This window comes from Brassica napus, chromosome C4, assembly GCF_020379485.1.
Source record: "Brassica napus cultivar Da-Ae chromosome C4, Da-Ae, whole genome shotgun sequence".
Classification (NCBI taxonomy): Eukaryota; Viridiplantae; Streptophyta; class Magnoliopsida; order Brassicales; family Brassicaceae; genus Brassica; species Brassica napus.
Window position 1 is genome coordinate 12,760,635 of NC_063447.1, and position 23,321 is coordinate 12,783,955.

The following is a 23,321-nucleotide window of genomic DNA, read 5'->3' on the forward strand; positions in this document are numbered from 1 at the left end:
ATATAATAATGAGACATATGTAATCCTTGAAATATTTATGTATTTTCAGCTAAAGTGGAAAACAATAAAATTTATAAATAAAATTAGTTATGTGAATTAAATCCTATACATCTTAATTTTTAAAAAATAATAATGAGATACATATAAGCCACAAAATATGCATATATATCGTTAGTTAAAAGGTGTCAGAATAAAATTGCATATATTAAATTCACCAGTTCAAATGTTTAAATTAGTTGTACAGAATTAGTTAAATGAGTTTAATACTAACTAATTTTATATTTTAGAAAACAGTAACAAGATTCGTGTAATTTATTAAATATAGTATATATATATCAAATTTTCATGAATTATATATATATGATTACCAGATAATTTTTAAACTAGGTGATTTTTCCGTGCTCATGCACGGATATAAAAAAATTATAATGTAATTTTTTTATAAAAATTTATTAATATTTATTGTTTTAAATAATTTATAATTTATATTATAGTCGATATGTATGATTTATTTTAAATAGTATGATGTTATTTAATTATATGTTTGATTTATTTTAAATAGTACTATGTTATTTAAATATACGTATGATGCTGAATATATAATATCTCATCTTTTTGGTTCTTATTCGGATGTATTGGATAACATCTACTTTTTCTAATTCAGTCACAGTATTTTTGTTCTACATTTTATAATTTTGATTAATTTTGTTATTTCATTTATTTAATTATTATCTTAGATTTGTAAATATGTTTTATTAAAATTATCTGTAATTTAATACATGTTGTTTTGAAAATAAAATACTAAAAGTTAACTATTAATTGATTCAAAGTTACATCAATGAACATAGCAACAATAGTCTTTTCAAACCTTATGCATATATATAAATTATACAAAAAAATAATTGAAATAGTTGGTTAATATATATATATATAATATTATTGAGAATTTCATATCGATTTATCTATGATCAGTTATTCTATAATTTATATGTATTAAAAATAAAAAATATAAATACAAATATATTACTTTTTGCTAAATTTTAATTTTAGTTTTAAAAAGTTGGATTGGTCCAATTACTTATTTTGTAGATATATTGTATTTCATATAATTTTTCAAATTAAAGTACAACTATTTTTAATCAAATTCAACCAAATTGAATCAATTGTATTCTATGTATTAGTCTGCCTCTTCATTTTAGATGTGTAAATAAACTTTAGATTTTTAAAACAATTTGGTATATGTTAATTTGAAAAATTAAAATTAGAAAAAAAAATGATGATTGGTACAAAGTACCATTAAACATAACTTATAAATTTTAAAAGAGAAAATTATTTTTTTACTTTAATGCCAAGATTTTTTCGTATTTTTATGAAATTAAATTGTATATAAAAATATTTTAATTTTAAAATTTATTAATATATTTTCTTATAAAAATTATTTCAAAAATATAAAAATGAAATTTAAGTCAACATAAAAATAATAATATTGATTATTTATTAAATATCTTATTTTCTTTTATTTAAACAATTTTTGCAAATAATCATAAAAATAAATTGGTTTAAAATAAAATGCTTATTACTTTAAAATATATTATTTTTCAAGCTTATCTTTTTAATGGAAGATTATTTCTTTACTTTGAAATAAAATATTATTTTGTAATTTTTTTCTTTTTTATGAATTATATTATATTTAAATTATATTTCGTGTTAAAATATTATGAATATTCTTTAATTTATTAAGAAAAAGAACAATAAATAAAATGGAAAAATAAAATATTTTTAGTAAAGCAATTAGATATATTTAATATTTGATTCATTAAGGGTATAATTGTAATCAGCCATTGTGAAAGTTAATGTGAAACCGACACGTAGGAAACTGACTTTTCAAATAATAGTATTGAGATATTTAAATAATTTATTAATAAAATTAGTTAAAATGTGCTTAATTATACCTAATTTATATTTTAATATAAATTAAAAACACGGGTAAATGATACTAATTATTATGTGTATATATTCTCGAGCTAAACGTTATAACAATAACATTATATATTTTAGCTAGCTCTTTTTAAATTTAAATATTTATAAATATAATTAAATAATTGTGTTTAATGCTAATTAATTTTATATTTTTTTTTAAAGTAACGTATGTTTTTAAAAAATAACGTAAAGAAACACGTGTAACTAAACAAAATAGGTATGTATATTTATAGCTAAAATGAGTAATATTAAAATTATACCGAAACTCAAAACAAGAGAAATCAATGTTGACTACATTTATTTTTATAAAACAAAAAAAGTCGTGTAACTCGTGAATTATTTATATACGACAAAATAAACGGAAAAAAATAATTAAAATATTTTTATTACTTTTTCTTCTTTTTGTTAAGGGATATAAATTGCTTCAAACTTATCTGTTGAACATATCATCAATAACTCTTAATAGAGCTTTAATGAAAAGTTGAGAATCTTTAAAGAAGAGTGTTCTAATAAAATTTGACACCTTAGGGGCATTTTTTCTCTAAAAAAGAAGTATTTGCTTATAAGACTCAAACTCCTATGATAAAAATTTGCCCATATGAAATTTGATCATGCCAGCGTAATTTTGCATGAAATATCGCATAAATAACCTTTGAATTATCTTTATTATCCTCTATCCCAAGGAAAATATAATAATAAATCATTACATTATTTGTTTTGGACATTTAAAAAACGAGAAAAAGACAGAAAATGCGTGGGAGAAAAAGAAAAGGAGCAAGAGAAGAAGTAAAATAAGAGAAAATCGGGTCTTTGAAGAGAACGTCCCATTCCATAAGGCATGCAATGCGCGGCCGTGAAAGAAGCTCACTCCTCTCCTTTTTATTTATTTAATTATATTACATATCAAAAAAAAAATATTACATTTTATCATTTTAATTAATGTTTCTACCATGGTTACTACTTAATTCGAGTGTTTGTCTATTGTTTCATAAGAGTTTATTAATGGTTGTAACTAGTAATTTTCCATTCGATTCTTTGTTCACATTAAATTAATGGCTTTGACTACCTAATATGGATAAATTAACATTCATTGTTTATAGAGAGCGACTTATAAACATTTAAGATCGAGACACTAAGAGGTGATATAGATTTTTTTCTTAAAAAGAACTTCTCATCATTACCACATCACATCTTATTTTTGTTTTATCTCCAATTGGTCAAAGACAGAGAGTACTTATCCTATCTTTCTCTCAACTCCTTGTGTAATTTCTTGAATCCTCTGTCTTTTCTCTATTGAGAGACCAAAGAGACGATAGAAAGAGACAAAAGAAGGCATTAATGTTTAAATAAAGCACGTAATAACAACACATTATTACGTAATAATAATTAATACAAAAATAATATCACCTCCAAATATACACCAAACATTCTCAAAATGAAAGTTCACCCTTACTTCCTTTCTCTATATATCTAGATTCATAACACACAGAGAAATACTTATATATACAAATATATATACACACACACAAACATCGTATATATCAAGTCACAGAGAGAGAAAAACCTCCTCTGTTTCCTCCTTGATCGGAGGGTCTCCGTCTTCCATAAGAAATGGACGGTGGTGGAGAGACGAGGGTAACGGAGACGAAGGTGAGAGGGATGAAGAAAGGACCATGGACGACGACGGAGGATGCGATCTTGACCGAGTACGTGAGGAAACACGGGGAAGGTAACTGGAATGCGGTGCAGAAGAACTCAGGCTTGTTCCGGTGTGGGAAAAGCTGCCGTCTACGGTGGGCGAATCATCTCCGGCCAAATCTGAAGAAAGGATCATTTAGTCCTGATGAAGAGAAGATGATCATCGAGCTTCACGCTAGGTTGGGAAACAAATGGGCTCGCATGGCTTCTCAGGTTATTTTTTCTCATAAAATCTTTTTTTTTTCCTTTTTAAAAGATTATAGCTTTGCTTTAATCTTATTTATTTGTTTCTTGAATTCTACAATTAAAGAGCTTTGAATTTTTATATGCAATTAAATTTTTCTAGTTAAACACATCATTTGCATGTTGCAATGTGTTTTGAATCTCTCTTTCTTTTGGCATATATATGATTTTTCTTGCATCTCTATTGTTTTTGTGTGATCCTTAATTAATAATATAAGATTTTTTTTTTTTTTCCATGTTGTAGTTACCTGGACGAACAGACAACGAGATCAAGAACTATTGGAACACAAGGATGAAGAGAAGACAGCGAGATGGTTTGCCTCTATACCCTCAAGAGACTCAGCATCAAGGGATTGGTAATGATGATGAGTTTGAGTTTAATTCATCTCAATTCCAAAACCAAGACCATGGTAATCACCAAAACATGTTTCAATACGCTTATTCCTCTAATACTCCATCATCCTCGTCTTCTTTCTCTTCTTCGTCTTCTCAACCTTCAAAGAGGTTGTGTTTAGATCCCTTAATCTCTTCTAATCCTGGCCTAAACCAGATCCCTGAGTCTCCCATGAATTTTTCAATGTTCTCTCTTTACAACAATAGCCTTGAGAATGACCATAGCCTTGACAATGACAAGAACCAGTTTTTAAAATACTCATCCTCATCGTCCAATGAGTTTTGCAATCTAAACCAACTTCTTGAGGTACCATCCGAGAATTCGGACACAAACAATACCAATAAGAAAGACATTGATGCTATGAGTTATAGTTCATTGCTTATGGGAGATCATGAGACAAGACCGAGTTGTTTCCCTTTCGGACTAGACAATGCCGTCTTAGAGCTGCCTTCATCATCCAAAACACCGACCCATTGGTTCACTTCGAATACTATACTTGACGATGGTGTCCCCCTTGATCCACCTGCGGGTAACAGTGGACTGCTTGATGCTGTCTTGGAGGAGTCTCAAGCCTTGTCTCGCCGTGGAAACTTCAATGACTTTACAGTTTCTTCGAGTGATCTAGTTGAGGATCAAGACAAGAGAGTGAAAATGGATTGTGCGAATCGGTTGATAAACCATAATCCTTCTCATCTATCATCATTCGGTAAGAACTTATATATGAATTTAAACCAGTTTTATTTATACATTTTTGGTATACCCATTAATTTATATATATATATATATATATATGTTTGGTCAGGATACCAGTTTAGATTTTTTGGTTTTATAAAACAGTAACCAAAGTTAAACAGAAACAAGTATGGATCTTGAATATTAGATAATATGGAAAACATGTATTGCTTTTTTCTTCTGTAATTGACGTTTTCATCTTAACTAATGTTTAATGTTAAATGAACAGAAACATACCCTAATATCTACAAGAGATACAATGAGCCAACAATGGAGAAGGCAATAGTGGATGATGACGACGATATATTGATGAGCCTTCTCAACAACTTCCCTTCAACCACACTATTGCCTGATGATTGGTATGGGATGAAAGATATCCAAACGGGAGTCTCGCAGAGCGGAAACCATCAAGATAACAAAAGAGTAGAACTACACAAGGCGCCGCCTTCGCCCAATACTGTAGATCCTCTGGCCTCGTTGGGTTCATGCTACTGGGACAACATGCCTAGTATCTTCTAATTTGGAGAATCTCCTCATGAGCAAAATCATTTATTTGGTATTCAGGAAAAGAGGGATAAACTAATTGTGAGATTTGTTTCCGTTGGTGTAAAATATTTTGAAGTTATTCAGTTTGGGAATTGCTCTGGATTGTTAACATATTTTCAAGTGGCTACAAAAAAACACAAAAGCAAGATTTAAAAGAAATGAGTTTGAGCTTATATATTTTTCTTTGTTAACTCATATTATTATTTTACTTAGTTTCATTTTTTGGGCGAATCCTAATTTTGGATTTGATAATCTAGATTTATCAAACTTCATTGATAAAACAATAAAGTCTACCATTTTACAATCAATTAACATTAGTGGATTAGTCCATAATCTTTATATACTGCAAATTATATCGGTCTTTTGAATACAAAAGTCGGCCTTTTGAATACAAAGCCCAATAGCCCAAAAACTTATGGATCATTAATTACTATGTTTGTACGTTTTATTTTTTTAAGAAATTCGAATTCTTTATCTCTAATCAAACTTTTCGTGATCAAATACGATATGTAATCTTTTAGCAAAAAAAAAAAAAACTTTCGTGATCCAATATTAGTTTTAGAAGATTATTGTCAAATTAATCGACAAATAAATTCATTATTTTCGGCCACAAGCTCATGCTTCTAGTATTTATTGCCAATGTTTTTTTAACATATATAGCTTTTTTTTTTTTGATCAAATAACATATATAGCTTAATGCCATTTTTTTACTACAAAAAGAACAATAACTGTTGACTTCAAACGTACGTGACATTTTAACAATGTTACTACCAATCTACCATAAACCCAAGTAGTGTACAACCTTAAACCCTACATCTTCAGGATCTCAAAGTAGAATAAACAGGGACGATTAACGCCATTTAGTCAGATTATATACAATTTGAGTTGTAATAAGGACAAGAATTATTACCCACATAAGGAAGATATATTACGTATAAATTGGGACATGAGTAATGTACTTGGGTTGCGAGACGATTTCGCTAGTTGCATACAGTGCCATTTGCTTATGTCATTTGCAAATTATTCCACACTCTTCCCATAAATAACCTCCTTAGATTTCGGCAACCCAAGAAAGAAAAAATAAAAGTGAAGATAGATAATAATTTGCAAGTAGTCAATATATTTTGTTCCTGATCTTTATATATTTGCATTCACCTGAATTCTTAATTTATGATTTGACATTTTTTTTTTTTTTTACATTTTTCGGCTAAGAGACGGCTCATATATCTTTTATTTAAAAGACAAAATCTAAAAAAAGTTAAGAACCGTCTGTTTAAACTATGATTAACGATGGTCATCACACTACGGTTCTTGGGTCAGAGGTCTCTTTAATTCCTTCTACATTTCACTTTGCTTTATTTCTTTTATATGTTACCCCAGATGACCATAAAGAAAAGAAAAGAAAACATTATCCTCAGATTATATATAGTTATTTTTCTGGATATATAGTTCTTCTCAAAATTTAGTCACACTTCTATAAAATGCCATGTCATATGATAGTTCAGATAGTACCATGCGAAAAAGACTATTTTAAAACTAAAAATGCATCGTTTCCAAGATCAGTATTAATATGCAAACTACAGATTCTAGATTTTTCTCTGGTCAAATTTCTGGCATAGCTGGTCTTGTATAAACCGATTTTTTAAAGGTATTTGATAGTTTTGAAGACTTGGCCAGTCCATGAAGAAAGTTTACGACCATTGACAAAATCATATAAATCTAAAACTGAGTTGAAACTAATACTAACAAAATAACAAAAGGTTATAAAATCTATTTCATTCGCAATTTTTTAGGACAAATAATGAGAGCGAAAGCTGATTCTTGAATATGAGGATAGATTCTCAAAATGAGGAAGTAAAAAATGGTGCGTCCACTTCTTTTTAGCATTTTGCATGGTCTTTCATTGCAACCTGTTTGGACTCTCTTAGACTAATTCTGATGCGATTATCCACTTCTTCGTTTCTTCCATCAAAGTTAACATTATCTACTTCTTCGTTTCTTTTTCCTGTGAGAAAACAAAGTATTTTTACGTAGCATTATATGAGATGCCTAAGTCAATTTCACCATCAGAATTAGTCAAATTAGAATCGCATCAGAATTAATTAGTCAGATTAGAAAGTATACACAACATCAGTGCACATGTATCAATCAAATAATACCATCTAAGATGAGATGAAAACCATGGTAGACAACTGAGAATATTCATTCCGAGAACTGAAAACCTAATAACAAAAATACAAAAGCAGTAGAAAGAAAAGGGGCTTTAATCAAGACCACATGATATACAAGACAAGAACTTAAGAGCCAGCATCCGCTACAAAGTCCCAAAATCATTCCATAAGCTTCACGTCCTCAACATGGTCCAGAAATATGCGAACTCTAGAAGCCTTCTCAAACGCTCCCATTCCTTGGATTTCAACTCTCATTATAGCTTAGTGAACATAGAAAGGTTCGGATGAACAGAACGGCTTAAATACAACAAATTCATTTGTAGCTGATGCGTCCGTCCACGTAGGAGGTAAATTGAAAATACGTTTGGACCATTCATGTTTTTCAGGGTCTTCTAAAATACACATCTCAAAACTCGTACTTGTTCCACTGATAACAAATTTACCTTGGAAGTTTATCAGAGTTTCAAAAGACATTCCTCTTTCCATAGATTTAACAAAGCTGTACTTCTCAGATCTGAGATCAAAGCAAACTACCATATCATCACCATTGGAAGCGCAAGCAAAGTAATAAAGAACACCATTGATGCATTGACATGATCTCCCCGGAGAAAAATGGGGTACGTCACATTCAATCAATCGATCCATGTCATATTCCCAGTTCCTAATGCAAGAACCTAATGGTCCACAACACTGATTGTCACTGACAACACGTTGTATTGCTTCTCGACTGGATCAAACCCTAAAAACCTTCTCATTGCAGTCCACTTCCTTGTCTTCACTTTGGGTAGAGGGAAGGATTGTTTGGTGCTAGGGTTACATATCACCGACACAAGCTCACTGGTTTTCGTTCCCTCTAAGATCCGATCATCATCGCTTATACAGAAAAATCCATTGACAGAACTGCATATATCATTGACGCGCTCAAAGGAGAAACTCACATGATGATTGGCTGCTGCTATGGGAGACACATTCGCACCCAAATTTGGAGGCTGAGGTGGGACCACCGCTTCGATACGCAGCGACATCTATCGATAGACTTGAGTGGCAACCTCGAGAATATCTCGATGACGAGATCGATTGGGAACTTCAGTAGTAATTCGTCGCAAGTAAGTAGTGAGCTGCGTCGACGGATGGTTTGAGGAGACTCCGGGACCTTGTGCCGCCGTAAATTCATGGTGGAGAGAGCCGAGCCACTTGCTTCTTCACTCGTATTAACCAACCCATCCGACCGTAAATATTAAATAAATACGATTATAGTTAGATTTTCTTTTCAAAAAATAGACACATTTTTGTTACGTTATATTCTATTTAAAAACATTTAATAGAAATGTGATATACAATCTCCCTTCCTCTCTTCCTCTCTCTCTACATGTACACAAAAATATAATAGTATATTGAGCCAGTGTACATCATATTCTATGCACATCAAGAAAATAAATATCCAAATATATGCCAAATATTCACAATTTCTAATGCATGGTTATTTTGTTAAATTTTTTTCCATAATAGTTATCCCACAAATTAACCCTTGAAAATATCTGGAGTATGTGTAATTCTCAGAAAGTATATTGTGGATTTCGTGTAAAGACTTGCTAATGGATTTTTTTTTGTTCTATTTTTTTTATCAAAAAGAAAAAAAAGGCACGTATCTTTTCAGTCACAACAGTTACTTGACATTGATAATAATGTGCGTGCAATCAACACAACCATTGTGTATTTCATTAAGCCAACACGACCATGTGTACTTGAGCATCGTTCCACCAGTCTTTTACTAAAGCTAGTCTTATCCCCGTGTGTTATGTCCTGAATGGATATATTGTCATGAACTTTTTGCTTTCATGGCGATATATAAGCTCTGGTTATGAGATGACACATTAATTATTCCAAAGGCATATTTTTGCAGATGATACTAGATTAGGCGTGACGTTTGTAACCAAACCGGATATCCGGACCGAAGTCACATACGAAACAAAATGAGGAATCTTGTTGTTACTTATAAAAATGGAGCCAGACATGAAAACAGTTCCCCAAAATTGGTTATGTTACTATGTTTTCTCACAGAAAAAGAAACGAAGTAGATGAAATTGCGGAGAAGAAGATCAGACCGGCTCAGAAGAGTTGGTTCTTGGAGTAACCTTCCTATCGGATAGAATTTGATCTTATTGTATGAGTAGTTGACAAAATTAAAAAGCTAATGCATGCAATTCCTTGCAAAGATGTCGCCATGTGGCGCTACAAAGGATGCATAATCATGATGCAATATATTCTCCTCAAAAGCTACTTGGATGCTCTTATGAGATGATAGCGAGTATCTATGTAACTGGAGTAGAGGGCTTCGGTTCATTCATGCGAAGATCATGCATTATACGTCATGAACTTAGGTTAAACCACTTCATAAAAGGAGTGTGAATGCGAATACAACATTGATCTTATGTTTATACCACAATGGAGATACAGAAGCATTTGTTATTCACATGTCAAATTTTCTGCGAAGGTTTGAGAAGATCTTACGCAAGGGATAATGAAAGAGAGAGATATATATACTGATGACTGGAAATCTATAAAACAATTTGATACATATACTTTTAGTAAACATAATTCAAACCAAACCGGTTTGGATTGAGTTCAAAGAGAGAGAGAGGATACCATGAACATGAGAAGAAGCTTATACATTTGGTAAGGGACCTACTAGTTTGAAGATGATTTTACGGCGCCGTTTTGGTGATTCTTGCCAAGCAATTATCCTTTGGTCTTGTGTGAGGCAAAAACATCACCTGACAACCAGGATTGCTCCTATCCACCCTGCAGTTTTTCACCATTTGGAAACAAAAACATTATGAATCTGCATCCATTTGGAGAGTTTTAGAACTAGAAAGCCAAGCTATATGCAGAGAGTGAGAGAGAGTTACCGGTATTTGAGTAGGAAGTGATGAAGAAAAATGGAAATCTCGAGCTTGGCAAGATCGTTTCCTGGACAAAGATGGCTTCCTAAACCAAAAGGTAGGAACGTTCCTGCCTTTGGTATGTATCCCTGTACAATGAACCAGACCATGTTTCAGTTTCTTTCGACATATACTGAGAATTTTGTAATTGTCCAACGAACAACAACTCTGTAAATCTCTACATACTTCCCATCTTGAAGGATCAAATTTCTTTGGATCCGGGTAGATCTCAGGATCCAGGTGAACGTCCCTGAACCAAGTCAGTACCTTCCAGCCTTTTGGTATGATATATCCTGAATACAAAAAAAAAAATGAGAAATGAATATACAAAAAAAAAAAAAGGTTTAAAATGATTCACAATTTTCCATGTAAGGTGATGAGTATAGACTGACCATTCATTTGGACATCACTCTTTGCTTCTCGGAAGGCCGTAAGAGAGAATGTTATTACTCGAAGTGTCTCATCAATAACCTGTTAAAAAGCATTGTGTAACGAATCATACAATCTTATAAAAGCCAAAAACTTGTGTTGCAATGAGGCACCTGAGAAAGATACTCCATTTCACGTGTCTCTTTAAGAGTCAAACTCTGGCCTGGTACTCTCTTTTTCACAATCCTCTCTTGTTCTTCCTATGATAAAACCATGCAATATCACAAAACTCAAGATTGCAAAATGAAATGGAAAAGAAGTATAAAAACATAACTTCTCATTTTTACCTTTGCCTTCTGTAGAATCTCAGGGTGTTCCTGAAGGAAAATGGTAGCCCACATAATGGTGTGTCCAGAAGATTCATGACCTGCATTAAGATACATCAACAAAACATCTATAATCTCCTCATCCTCTAGAGTTCTTCCGTTTTCATCTTTAGCATCTATTAGATTATCCAACATGTCTTTCTTATTGGATGTTGTTACATTCTGCTTCCTTTGGTTTCTTCTGTTGGTCACTGAGGACTGAAACGCAGCCACAAGTTTTTTCCTGGCCTGTATAAATTCAAAACACTAAACCCTTTAAGTCCCTAGAACTATGCAGAAGAGGAATCAAAGTGTAAACTTGTTTTTTTATACCTTAAGCGCTTTATGATAAGCAAAGCCAGGAATATTAATAGCCATTGCTCTAACTCCATAGTTAAGGTTTGTATATTCCCTTTCCAATGCATCCATAACATGCTCACTTTCTGTGCTCATGAATATGTACATGATGATCCTAAACGTTAGCTTGCGCACGTGAGTCAAGAACTCGATTTCTCCCATTTTGGACCAGTTTTCTAGAGCGGTAACAACAGTTTCTTCAATGTACTTTATGTAGACAGAGAGAGCTTCATGTCCATTGACAGGAGCAGCGGTCAAACGCCTTAGCCGCTTGTGTTCTTCAAAGGAGATACCGATAAAGGACTTCTTGCCAATTAGCTCCATGGTGGATTTGGGCCAGCCTGGCTGGAAGCATTCATCATCTGTTAGAACTTTCCGACAAGTCTCCGGTGTTGTTACTATTACACTTGGGTTCCCAAACATGTGTACTTTATAAACACCGTTATGTCCATACCTGCATCATTGAGCAAACATAGAACATGTCTTAGTTAATATGGAGAATTAAGAAAGAAAAAATAATCTCAACTTTAATCTAACAATCAATATGGAGAAGCAAGAGGTACCTTGTGATGTAGGTTCTGATGAAGGAATCAGGATCAGATGTTTTGAAAGCTCTAAGAAAGGGCAACATGTTACCTATGAAAGGCCATCCCAAATCTCCTGGTGGAAGATAGTGTCTCTTCTCCCCAAGTTTGGACTCATAAATCCAAACATTCACTCTCTTCAACAACCATTTAAGAACAAACAATCCCATTACTACCAAAGGTAACCACATCATGATCCAAACCGTTTCGGTCATAGCTTCCCCTTTACAAAAGATTCACTCTTTTTCACCTATTGTATCCTCTGGATGTTATATCATTATTCTGAAGATAGATAGATATATAAACACATGGAAATAGTAAGAAGATATTAAACAATGTTTACCTTGTAGTAAGAGAGATTTTTTATTTAGAAAAGGAGTTTTCTCTCTGTTTACAAAGAGAGTAAACGGACAAACAAAGACATCAATAGAACAGTGTTGTGGAGACAAAGACATCACCTAGAACAGTGTTGTTGAGTCTATCTAGGGAATGATACTTATCTACACTTTAAAAACTAAAGAAACTCGACCGCTTGTTTCTATCTACTTTGTTTGGTTGTTGTTCACATGTATAGTGCAAATTGACCATACTTCCATTTTAGCTCTATATAGCCTTTTCTAAGCATATTAAATTTTTTTTGGGAAAGAGAGTTATTTACCAAAACTATACCAGTTATACATATTCTTTTTTTTTTTTCAGTTATACATATTCTTGATCACAAAAAACACATAAAACTTAATAAAATTAAACAGCATACCTCTCAGTAATCGTAGTAATTCACAGATACAGAGCCACTGAATTGTAACGCAGATCAAAACTTTGCATGGAACACTAGTGGAGTAGGAAAGGTGATTGTGGTGGAGAAGAGAGACTGAAAAGTAAATGTTCAGAAGAATACAAAGGCCCGTAAATGGCGGTGAAGAAAACAAAGTGCCACATTCCCAACACAATACATCAAAAGCAAATAATTTAACAGAAGAATCCAAAAAATGGAGAAAGGACACATTAACTCCAATGAATATCTCGTGAATGAATCATTAAAAGACGGAAACAACTTTATTTCTTGTGGTTCAGTTTTGCTCTCAAGCGTTACTTTCGTTTTCTTTTGTTGCAACTCTTTTGTTTAGCTTCCAAGCAGAATAAATATGGAACCAGCGACGGAGACTATGTGGCACATCTATATATATAAAGAAGGTCACTCCTAGGCTGTTCACATAGGCGGACACATCACTAATTCGAGTCTTGAGAAACCGACATGTGTCACGGTCAATCAAAAGTCAATGCTTCATTAATTCTTGACTTTAATGGGTTTTATGTGTTTACTACGGTCCAAATACATCTTCTCTAAAAAACAAAAAAAAAACGGTATACGAAACTTAGGGAAAGTGGCCGTCGAGCAACAATTCTCGTTCAGTCCACTGTCAATAGAAATCCAACGGTTTCACCGGTGACGAACGATTCCGATCAATGTCAGTCGGAAGCCGAATAGACTTCTTTAATCTGGAGCCGTTACGGAAATTAACTTGGTTCATGCATCTTCATTAACATTCACATTAATACCTACTCTTTACTTCTCACACGATCTCGCATTCAATGAATCTCCTCATTCATTTCTTTGTGTTAATCATCCATTATAAATATGAAGGTTTTCTTCCAAGAAAATCATCAGTTCATTTATCTTAATAAACAACACAAAAAGATGATGAAAAAGATTTGTTAAGTTCATCGTTGTACTTGACGGATTGTGACAGAAAAGTGATAAGAAACAGAAAAAATGAGATGAGAGACAGAATAAAAAGAGAAGAAGAGAAAAGAGGAAGAAGATAGAAGAAGGGAGATAACTTTTTTTGGTGAATTTTTTTTAAAAGATCTATTTATCTTTAGCTCATAATAATTTCCAACATCTTGGTGTTGATTTTTCATTACTGTGGCTCCCTAAAAGTTTGTTGGCTCTGATCTCAAAGATACAACAATTAGTGCATACACTTATGGATATATAATCATGTGTGAGTATGCATGATTGTGATTTGTGAGTATACTATATATATAAAGAAGAATTTCCTTCACTCCTAGGTTGTCCACATAGGCGGACACGTCACTAATTAGAGTCTTGAGAAGCCGACACGTGTCACGGTCAATCAAAAGTCAATGTTTCATTAATTCTTGAATTTAATGGATTTTATGTGTTTACTACGGTCCAAATACATCTTCTCTAAAAAATAAAAAATGTTATACGAAACTTAGGGAAAGTGGCAGTCGAGCAACAATTCCCGTTCAGTCAACTGTCAATAGAAATCGAACGGTTTCACCGGTGACGAACGATTCCGATCAATGTCAGTCAGAAGCCGAATAGGCTTCTTTAATCTGGAGCCGTTACGGAAATTAACTTGGTTCATTCATCTTCATTAACATTCACATTAATACCTACTCTCTACTTATCACATGATCTCGCATTCAATGAATCTCCTCATTCATTTCTTTGTGTTAATCCTCCATTATAAATATGAAGGTTTTCTTCCAAGAAAATCATCAGTTCATTTCTCTTAATAAACAACACAAAAAGGTGATAAAAAAAATTTGTTAAGCTCATCGTTGTACTTGACGGATTGTGACAGAAAAGTGATAAGAAACAGAAAAAAATGAGATGAGAAACATAATAAACAGAGAAGAAGAGAAAAGAGGAAGACGATAGAAGAAGGAAGATAACATTTTTTAGTGAACTTTTTTTTAAAAGATCTATTTATCTTTAGCTCATAATAATTTCCAACATCTTGGTGTTGATTTTTCATTACTGTGGCTCCCTAAAAGGTTGTTAGCCCTGATCTCAAGGATACAACAGTTAGTGCAGACACTTATGAATATATAATCATGTGTGAGTAAGCATGATTGTGATTTGTGAGTATATTTTAATTACATATTTCTCGTACCGACTACTGGATTGTGAATTCTATTTAACTTGGCTGCTTCTGTGTCTCCAAAATTGGCTGAGTTTTGATATATAAATAGAATGCATTTTTCTTATTATACTTCCAAGTTTGAGTCTGCATATATCACAATAAAATGAGGACGGTGGACGAATGAGCTAAGTGTGGAATACTAAACATGTTCTTACATGAAATTGAAGCGTTGTAGTTTTGTCCAAACACTAACTTATGCCTTATTTAGAACACTCACTTCCCATAACATATGTACTCTCTTCTTGACAAATGACACATGCTAACCTAATAAAAAAAACAATCACAGCGTTGACACATTTGAAAGAAAATTCGTCCAACCGCACCTTCTATTTTGGATAAAAACAACTAGAACTAATACGATATGAAAAACAATAGTTTCAAATATATATATATATATGAAAATAATGTTTCATTGGACATCAACCTAAAATAATATTTTAGCACATAATTAATAATATAATATCAAAGACATAAATTTTAAAAATATTCATAAGAAAAAATATAATCTAAGATTTTTGTATCAAAAATTATTTTACTTATTATCAAAATTATCATAATTACGGTGGAATAAACAAAGAAAATATGTAAAACTATTATGTATTCATAAACATTTTAATATTAAGATGACCATGATCTATAACAAGAATAACAAAACATACATAATAAAAGTTAATATCACCTTAAATTTTAAGTAAGCTAAACATTTTGAAATATTCTTTAGCTGATATATTTATGTATTTTTGGTTACTAACACGTCCGTAGCGTTAATAGAGAGAGAGAGAGAGAGAGAGAGAGAGAGAAAGTATGCTAATAGTAAAAAATTAGTTTTTTGGTTAATTTAAAATTTAAGAAAATAGTATATCTCATATACATCTTTTGCAAATGTAAAACTAAAACACAAACCACAAATCATATAAAAATAATAATCTTGATTACAAGTAAATTATATCATGTCCGTAGGGCGGACCGACCCTAGTACAGAATAAAATAGCATTCATGTTTTATTTACTTTGATCAGAAAACATAAAAAAGTAAAAAATAAAAATATGAATGGTATTTTATTCATATTTATTTATTTGTAATAAATATATAAAACAATTGATTCTTGAAGATAAAATCTGAAGTAGAAGACATTCAAACTTAAAATCTTTTTCTTGTTATTCAAAATCGTAACTCCACAAGTCAAATCAATAAGAGTTTGTAAAATGTACTAGAACCCACAAGCTTCTTCACTCCCAAACAATAACATAAGAAAACAGAAAGAAATAAGTGCGTTTGCTGTAGCTGTTGCGGCTGTGACTGCGACAGGTTTTCTTCTACTCTATCGGAAACTCTTATCGCAAAATGCTAAACTTTCAAGGGGTTCATGTCCTTATCTCTCTCTCTCTCTATAGCCATCCCTTATGTAAGTAACTATGATACAATTATTACAAAAGTAGATAAATCTCAAAGAATATTGCAGAAGGAGAATTATTTTCTGCATGACCATTTCTGTATATGTTGTGGAAAGGCCTCAAAATGTAGCTTTCCAAATAGCTTTCTCCGGTTCACCACATCTCCTGTGAACTTCTTTTATGCGATCAGCGGATCTGCAGATACCGCTACATGTCCAATCAAATGAAGCAACACATATGTTCCCTGCTTGTGCCTTCCATTCACAATCTGCAATTCCCTCTCAAGAATAAGATTCAAATGTTACAATGAGGTAAAGGTTTAGTGTCATAACAGATTTTTGATAGTCTTTTGTTCCCTTTTTAGTATTAACTTAAAGGAAACATTCTAGTCAAGTGCATAGAGCTCTAGCTTTTCACTACTCTACAATCATCTAAAACGTATTGAACTGAGTGTAGAAATGAGAAGGTACCAGGGGGAGTGCCGCAACATAGTCTTCTGTCATCGATATGGGTGACATCAAGACCGATAAACCAAGCACCCAATGTAACATCCTCATTTGCGTATTTGTGCAGGACATGCCTGAAGAGGCATTATGTTAACACCAATGAGTAAAATGGAGAATGAGGTATGAACAGAAAAGATACAGAGAAGAAGTTCAAATCTTACTGATTAATGGATACATAAGAAGCCAAGTCTCTTGAAATAGCGTATAGCTGCCCAGTAGCGTGGCGGAAGTACTTGTTCCCGTTCTCACCAAACTTCCAATACTCAGGCTCATGGTATCTAACTCCTCTGCTCCATAGACAAAAAGAAGTCAGTTAAACCGACACTGAGAAACTGATTCAAGAAGAAGGAAGCAGAGAGAAGTTGGATGCTTACTTTTGAGATAGTACTGGACCAGACTTCATGCAGCCTATATAGACTCGAGGTTTTTTCCTGTGTCTAACAAGAGTTTCTCCAAGAGTTGCTGTTGATATTCCAACAAAAAAAAAACTTATTAAAATGGGGAAACTGCTGACTGAATCTTTAACAGCTAGAAGGTTTTTGTGGAGCTTACCGATATTTACATGAACATCATCATCTACTTTGACATAGAAATCTGCATCCCACATTGAGAAAGCTGTAGAAAAATATTTTTTTGTTTTGCCTGATAACTCTAAGTATCCTTCAACATGGTCCTGTTAAAAGCATCAGGAATATCACAAATGAAGATAAGAATAACAGCTTTTGCCATCAAAAATTAATTTAAGAAAAGAGAAAAATACCAATCTCATGAAATCTCCATGCTTCTTGTCCTCTGCTTCAATGGATCGGTCTAGAATTCCACCAGCCGTGGCACTAAAGAACCAATGACAAACAGATACACAGAGATTCATCTCAGAAACTAAGTAAGAACATAGTGATTGCTTTCATATCTGACAATATTCTAATAGGATTAAACTCTTACCTGTGACCAATCACAAACCGGATAATAATTCCCTTTTCTTCCTCCAATTTCTTTCTTTTTTCACCTACAAGTAGTATTTTCGACATGAAGCAACCATATTGGTATCAACAACTTGAAAGATAAAAAGGAAATTAGAAAGTGGGATAGTGGTGGAACCTTGAGGCATCCAAGTAGTTCGAATAGAATCTCTTCTCTTTCGGCTACTAAAAGCAGTATTAATCCCCACAACCATCAAATATCTTCTTTTCTTCCCCAGTAATTGGTTCTTCTCCACATCATTAGAAACAGGAGCACCGTTCGTTAAAGACTCCTGAGCTGATTTAGCTGCGGCTAACTCCATCTCTAAGCTTGAAATGGTCTTATCCAATGTCCTGTAAATGAAACAAAAGAATGAAAAGTTTTTAAAAGACGGAGACAATTAAGTCTTGGAAGAATCTGTAATTTGATTAATATATTTTTAAATCTTACTGTATAGCGTTATGAGTCTTGGAGACTTCTCCAAACAAAGCCTGGGGATCGCGTTTTACTTCTTTCTGGTAAAGCTAAAAAGATTAAAACCAATCAGGTCATTTTTAAGAAGTCTTCTATCTAACTGAACCAAAAGGATCACATGACATGATGATGACACTTACGGTTTTAGGACCACAGCCTTCGGAGATAAGCTTCAACCTTTCAGCTTCTGTCACGGATGGTCGAGCCATGTCGTTAGACTCTGGAATATTCCACATCCTGTAAAAATTCACACCAAAATGTTTTGAGGCAAAAAGATTTGATATAATCTCATGTTAGCTTAAACCAGAGTTGTTAAACCATAATCATATAAAGAGATCAAAGTTTGAATTTTTTCCATATCAAGAAACTTCAAATCCGTAGACTAAGGTATGAATTACGTAACGTTATGTTCAAAGAAATAGACTAGAACTGGCTTATAATCGCATCTTATGGATTGATTTGAAACTATGAGAAACAGAGTATAATAAAGATTAAAAAAGAACTTGAAAATTCAAAAAAAAAATTAAAAGTAATAATACCTATCGGTGAAAAATATCCCGAAGCAGAAACTTGCAAAACAGAGTAGAAACGTCCATTTTCTTGATACGAAGCTTCTAGAGTAAAGATTCTCTCCTTTGATCTTTGGAGACATTATTTTTTTCCTTCAACAAGACCAGAAGAAGAAGAAGAACAGGGTTCCAAGAAACCAAAAAGTATCTATTCCATAAGATGAATCAAGCTCATAAACCAGCTACACACACAAAGGGAGCAGCTCAATCTTCAGAGCTTCCGAAACAAGAATCTGCGATTTCAGAATTAGTACTCTGTAATTTTTTCCATAAGAGATTGTGTTAAAGAGATTTTGGTTCTCTCTCTCTAGGAACAGGGGGCTCTTTAAATTCGCAGGGACGTGAAGTGGAAGAGAAGAGGACGTTGAAGAGAAGGAAGAAGAAGCAATAAGTAGACGACCTCTTAACCGTCCGGTTTACTTGTAACTAATTCACGGCTGATAATTGCCCGAATTTACCCAACTATCCCTATCATACCGTTCTTTATTTATTTCCCAATAAATGAATTGCTCTTTTAATTGCTTTCTTTGAAGAATATATATATATATATATATATACATATAAATTAGAGTAATTAATTTCAGAGTGCTTTTTATTTGCAAAAATTACAAATAAATAGTGTGTTTTCTGGTGAAAAAGTTATTATACTAGTAGTTTACTAAAAGACTTTAAAACTAAATCTTGACCCGTATCATGCGTATGAGATTGATGTAGTTGTTAATTATTTATTGAACATAACGTATACAAATAAGTTATTTATATTGAGAAATATTTCTTTTTGTGTTTATAGAATTAACAAATTGGCGTTAGGACACCAAATATTATCACCACTATATCAGATAGTGTATACGAATTAGTAGTGCTATAAATCTATAATATTTCCAAAATCTGTCTTTCGCCCTTTTGTGTGTGTTTATATTTATATTTAAATCTGTCTTTCGCCTTTTTGTGCGTGTTTATGTTTATATTTTAAGTGTTTCTAATATTAGATATATCTATATATAATCTGATCATCACAACTTGAATATATAATTGAGTACATAAATCAATTTTTGAGGATTTTGTTTTGTTTCGGTGTAACGTCGGTCGAGGTTGAAAGAATAAAGGCAAAGATGAAAGGAAGCGGTTGATGCAAAAGGTAAGGTGGTCCTCAGCTTTACCTCACCAGATAACACATGATCTTACACGGCACACACATTGATAAGATTCGTTATTTAACTAACTTTCTTTAATTGATGAAAATATTAGTTACACCATGAATATCATTTCCATTTACAGCCAAGAAGTCTGAGTTGGGGTTTGGATATACCTAATTCCAATAGTAAAGAAAAAGTAAGGGACCATATTCGATCAAAAGTTGGTTCTTCTAAAGTAATCATCATTTGACTTTTGCAAGCTTCTACGGTACTAAAATAAATCTACTTGCTCTCTTGTTGACAAAATAAATGACGTGAGACGATTGGCTTGTCTTGTTTCTTATATATGACTTTGCACGTCGGCAGATTGTAGCTAGTACTATTATGGTTACAACTTCTTTTTTTTTTTTATTAACTTCAAAAGCTTGCAACTATGTAAAAATGATTTGAAATTAATATAAGCCAAATCGAAAAAGAAAAAAAAAATGAATGGGGAAAAAATGAAGTAAAAGAAGATGACAAAAATGTCTCGTTCGCTTATCCTTATGTTTTTTTTTTCATTTTCACCGTTTTATTTCTATGTTCTTAATTTTTTCTTGCCAACATAATTAAAATCTTTTCTAAATACTTTGAAAAATCTAGTTTAAATTCTAGCAAATTTAAATTTTACACATTTTTCTTATATAGACCGACTTACTAGAACCGGGTAGGTAGTATTGAAAAGTAAAGTCCGGTTGGAACGTGTTTATTACAACTGGTTGGAACTTGGTATAGTAGAACTGAGTGGTGATACAAAACAGTGAGAATGTTGTAGGCTTCTAGCAAAAATAGAATATAGCAAGTGATACCATAATAGTCAGGGCCTGAGACTTTTATCCGAGATCCGGATTCGATCCGAGATTCGATCCGGATCCGATCCGAAAATCCGGATATTCAGAGGGGCCGAATCCGGATCCGGATAGTAAAATGTTGAATCCGTCAAAGCCGGATCCGCGGATCCGGATCCGGATATCTTGATTCTTTTAGTCCAGATATCTAGATCCGTAAGTTTTATTAATAACTATTTAAAAATAGTAATATCTATATATAAAAATTAATTTTATTTTATATATTTTCATTTTTATAATAGTATATATATATATATATATATATATTTCATGTAAATTTTGTTATATTATACATAGAAATAATTAAAAACATTATATATATTTTTATTTTAAAATTATTGTTAATATTTTATATATATTAATATTATTTTTTATTTATTTTAAGGATCCAAATCCGGATCCGGATATCCGCCAGATATTACAATTTTTAGAAGGATATTCGACACTCGGATATCCGAGAACCCGAGATCCGGATAAAGATAGTAAAAGTATGAATCCGCCGGATAAGGATCCGGATCCGTATACTTTAAAATTGTCCGGATACCCGATCCGTCTCAGGCCTAATAATAGTTATATTAAAAAAATAGCAAGAGAGTGGTTAAAAAAAAAACTGAAATATATTTTAACTAATAACTTTTTGTCACCAATCTTAGAGGTATGTTTTAATTTTTTTCATGTCGATCATATATTCATATGCCGTCTAAAAAGGTTTAGCTATCATTTTGTATGTCAAAATAGTTTTAACAAAAAAAATCAGTAACTTTCCTTTTTGAAATTTTAATGTGGATTATAGACAATTAACAATCAGCATTTGCCACAATCAACCTCGTGTTTGATATGAACATATAAAATAACCAATCATTCTTGTAAACTCTTAACACTCTTTAATTATAAACTTCAAACATATCCTAAAATTAGTTAAACAAAAGAAAAACATATTCTAAAATTTGAGATTATAATAGACGCCAGTGAACTGGAAATGGTGATTACTAAACTCGTAATAAATGTTAGTGCAAACGACTGAGTTTTAGAAGCCGAAGAAAAATAACTTTTCAAAGTGTCTATGTACCAGTCGTGAAGTATTACATAAAGTCGTGAATTACTACATGAAATCATACAAGAAATGTTACGTGAAGTGAAGCTGTGTAGCTGACTTGAAGACTGGACTTGGAGCCGACGTAAAGCTAAACTACAAGATACTTGGAGACTAAACAAGATATGATTTACCTTGGAGAAGGGTAAATCATCAAGGGAAGATTTCCAAAAGGATTTAAAGAAGTTTTGGAAATATTCCATAAAGGAAGATTTGTGAATATCTCTTCCTTGAGAAGTTGGCAAGAATAAGCCACGAAGTCTACATGTATAAGTAGACACAGACGTGCCTTCAGATACGTACCACCTCAAGAGAAGGCCGTAAGCATAAGGGCTTTGGTGTTGAATTAGAGTTGACACAAATCATAAGGGCTAGGGGTCATGAGGGGGCCAGAGGGGTTCTTGGGTTAGTTTGATTTAGGAACGTGTTAGGCTAGTGTCTCTGTCTGGAATGTGACATGTTAGTCAATTCGGAAAAGAGCTAGTAAGACACTTTATCTATGTAAAAATAAACCTTCATTATATCGTGTTGTAGTATTTTTTGAAATAAATAAAATCATTGTACTTGTATGTATTACTCCCTGTAACAGACTCGTCTTGCACTTTCAATAAAGTCGACTTAGGAAACAAAGTTATACATTGTCTTTCTATCAGTTAAAGAACTTAGGCTTCGAATGACATGCAGATCAAAAACACGTAGATCAAACCCAAAACGCAGATCAAGCAGAACAAATGCAGATCAAGCAGATCATGCAGAAAAAATGCAAATCTAACCGGTTAAGCTAATTTATCGAATTAGTGTATTTGACCAAATGTTAAAAATAATTTTGTAAATTAAATATCTAAAACAAAAATACAAATTCTTATCAATTTTTTTTATTAATTTAATAAATACAAAGAAAGTTTAAACATTATGTAAAAGGTAAACACAATTACAACAAAAAAATATCATTCTAATAAATATA

General features: G+C 32.3%; 3 protein-coding genes, 1 long non-coding RNA gene and 1 pseudogene across 7 annotated transcripts; 1 reads left to right on the forward strand and 4 right to left on the reverse strand.

Annotated features, from left to right (window-relative positions):
- Window positions 1-1,103: 1,103 nt before the first annotated feature.
- LOC111205259 lies at window positions 1,104-3,660 on the reverse strand. The gene is made up of 3 exons (XR_002657731.2): window positions 3,545-3,660; window positions 3,388-3,450; window positions 1,104-3,270 (listed from the first exon to the last, which is right to left on the reverse strand). It is a non-coding gene; the product is annotated as an uncharacterized LOC111205259 (long non-coding RNA).
- LOC106444506 (transcription factor MYB101-like) lies at window positions 3,457-5,720 on the forward strand. The gene is made up of 3 exons (XM_013885977.3): window positions 3,457-3,891; window positions 4,166-5,021; window positions 5,277-5,720. Exons 1-3 carry the CDS (start codon window positions 3,592-3,594, stop codon window positions 5,564-5,566), a joined length of 1,446 nt encoding a protein of 481 aa, XP_013741431.1. The 5' UTR covers window positions 3,457-3,591; the 3' UTR covers window positions 5,567-5,720.
- Window positions 5,721-7,775: 2,055 nt separating this feature from the next.
- On the reverse strand, window positions 7,776-10,075 carry LOC125585320 (annotated as a pseudogene).
- A 208-nt stretch (window positions 10,076-10,283) lies between these two features.
- Window positions 10,284-13,282, reverse strand: LOC106440494 (ent-kaurenoic acid oxidase 2). Of its 3 annotated transcripts, none has more exons than XM_013882181.3 (9): window positions 13,139-13,282; window positions 12,361-12,663; window positions 11,774-12,251; window positions 11,423-11,689; window positions 11,249-11,335; window positions 11,099-11,177; window positions 10,893-10,999; window positions 10,674-10,795; window positions 10,284-10,566 (listed from the first exon to the last, which is right to left on the reverse strand). In XM_013882181.3, the coding sequence occupies exons 2-9, from the start codon at window positions 12,594-12,596 to the stop codon at window positions 10,470-10,472; spliced, it is 1,473 nt and encodes a 490-aa protein (XP_013737635.1). In that variant the 5' UTR covers window positions 12,597-12,663; window positions 13,139-13,282; the 3' UTR covers window positions 10,284-10,469. The 3 variants fall into 3 exon arrangements, with proteins under 3 accessions (XP_013737635.1, XP_013737638.1, XP_048610115.1); XM_013882184.3 differs by lacking the exon at window positions 13,139-13,282 and adding an exon at window positions 12,725-12,859 and having other exon boundaries at window positions 12,361-12,631; XM_048754158.1 differs by lacking the exon at window positions 13,139-13,282 and having other exon boundaries at window positions 12,361-12,698.
- A 3,189-nt stretch (window positions 13,283-16,471) lies between these two features.
- LOC106440493 (probable beta-1,3-galactosyltransferase 3) lies at window positions 16,472-19,623 on the reverse strand. Of its 2 annotated transcripts, none has more exons than XM_013882180.3 (11): window positions 19,212-19,623; window positions 18,813-18,909; window positions 18,649-18,713; window positions 18,337-18,551; window positions 18,181-18,244; window positions 17,999-18,071; window positions 17,791-17,911; window positions 17,613-17,700; window positions 17,400-17,525; window positions 17,203-17,312; window positions 16,472-17,000 (listed from the first exon to the last, which is right to left on the reverse strand). In XM_013882180.3, the coding sequence occupies exons 1-11, from the start codon at window positions 19,322-19,324 to the stop codon at window positions 16,852-16,854; spliced, it is 1,221 nt and encodes a 406-aa protein (XP_013737634.1). In that variant the 5' UTR covers window positions 19,325-19,623; the 3' UTR covers window positions 16,472-16,851. The 2 variants fall into 2 exon arrangements, with proteins under 2 accessions (XP_013737634.1, XP_013737633.1); XM_013882179.3 differs by having other exon boundaries at window positions 18,649-18,722; window positions 19,212-19,620.
- Between the last annotated feature and the right edge of the window lie 3,698 nt (window positions 19,624-23,321).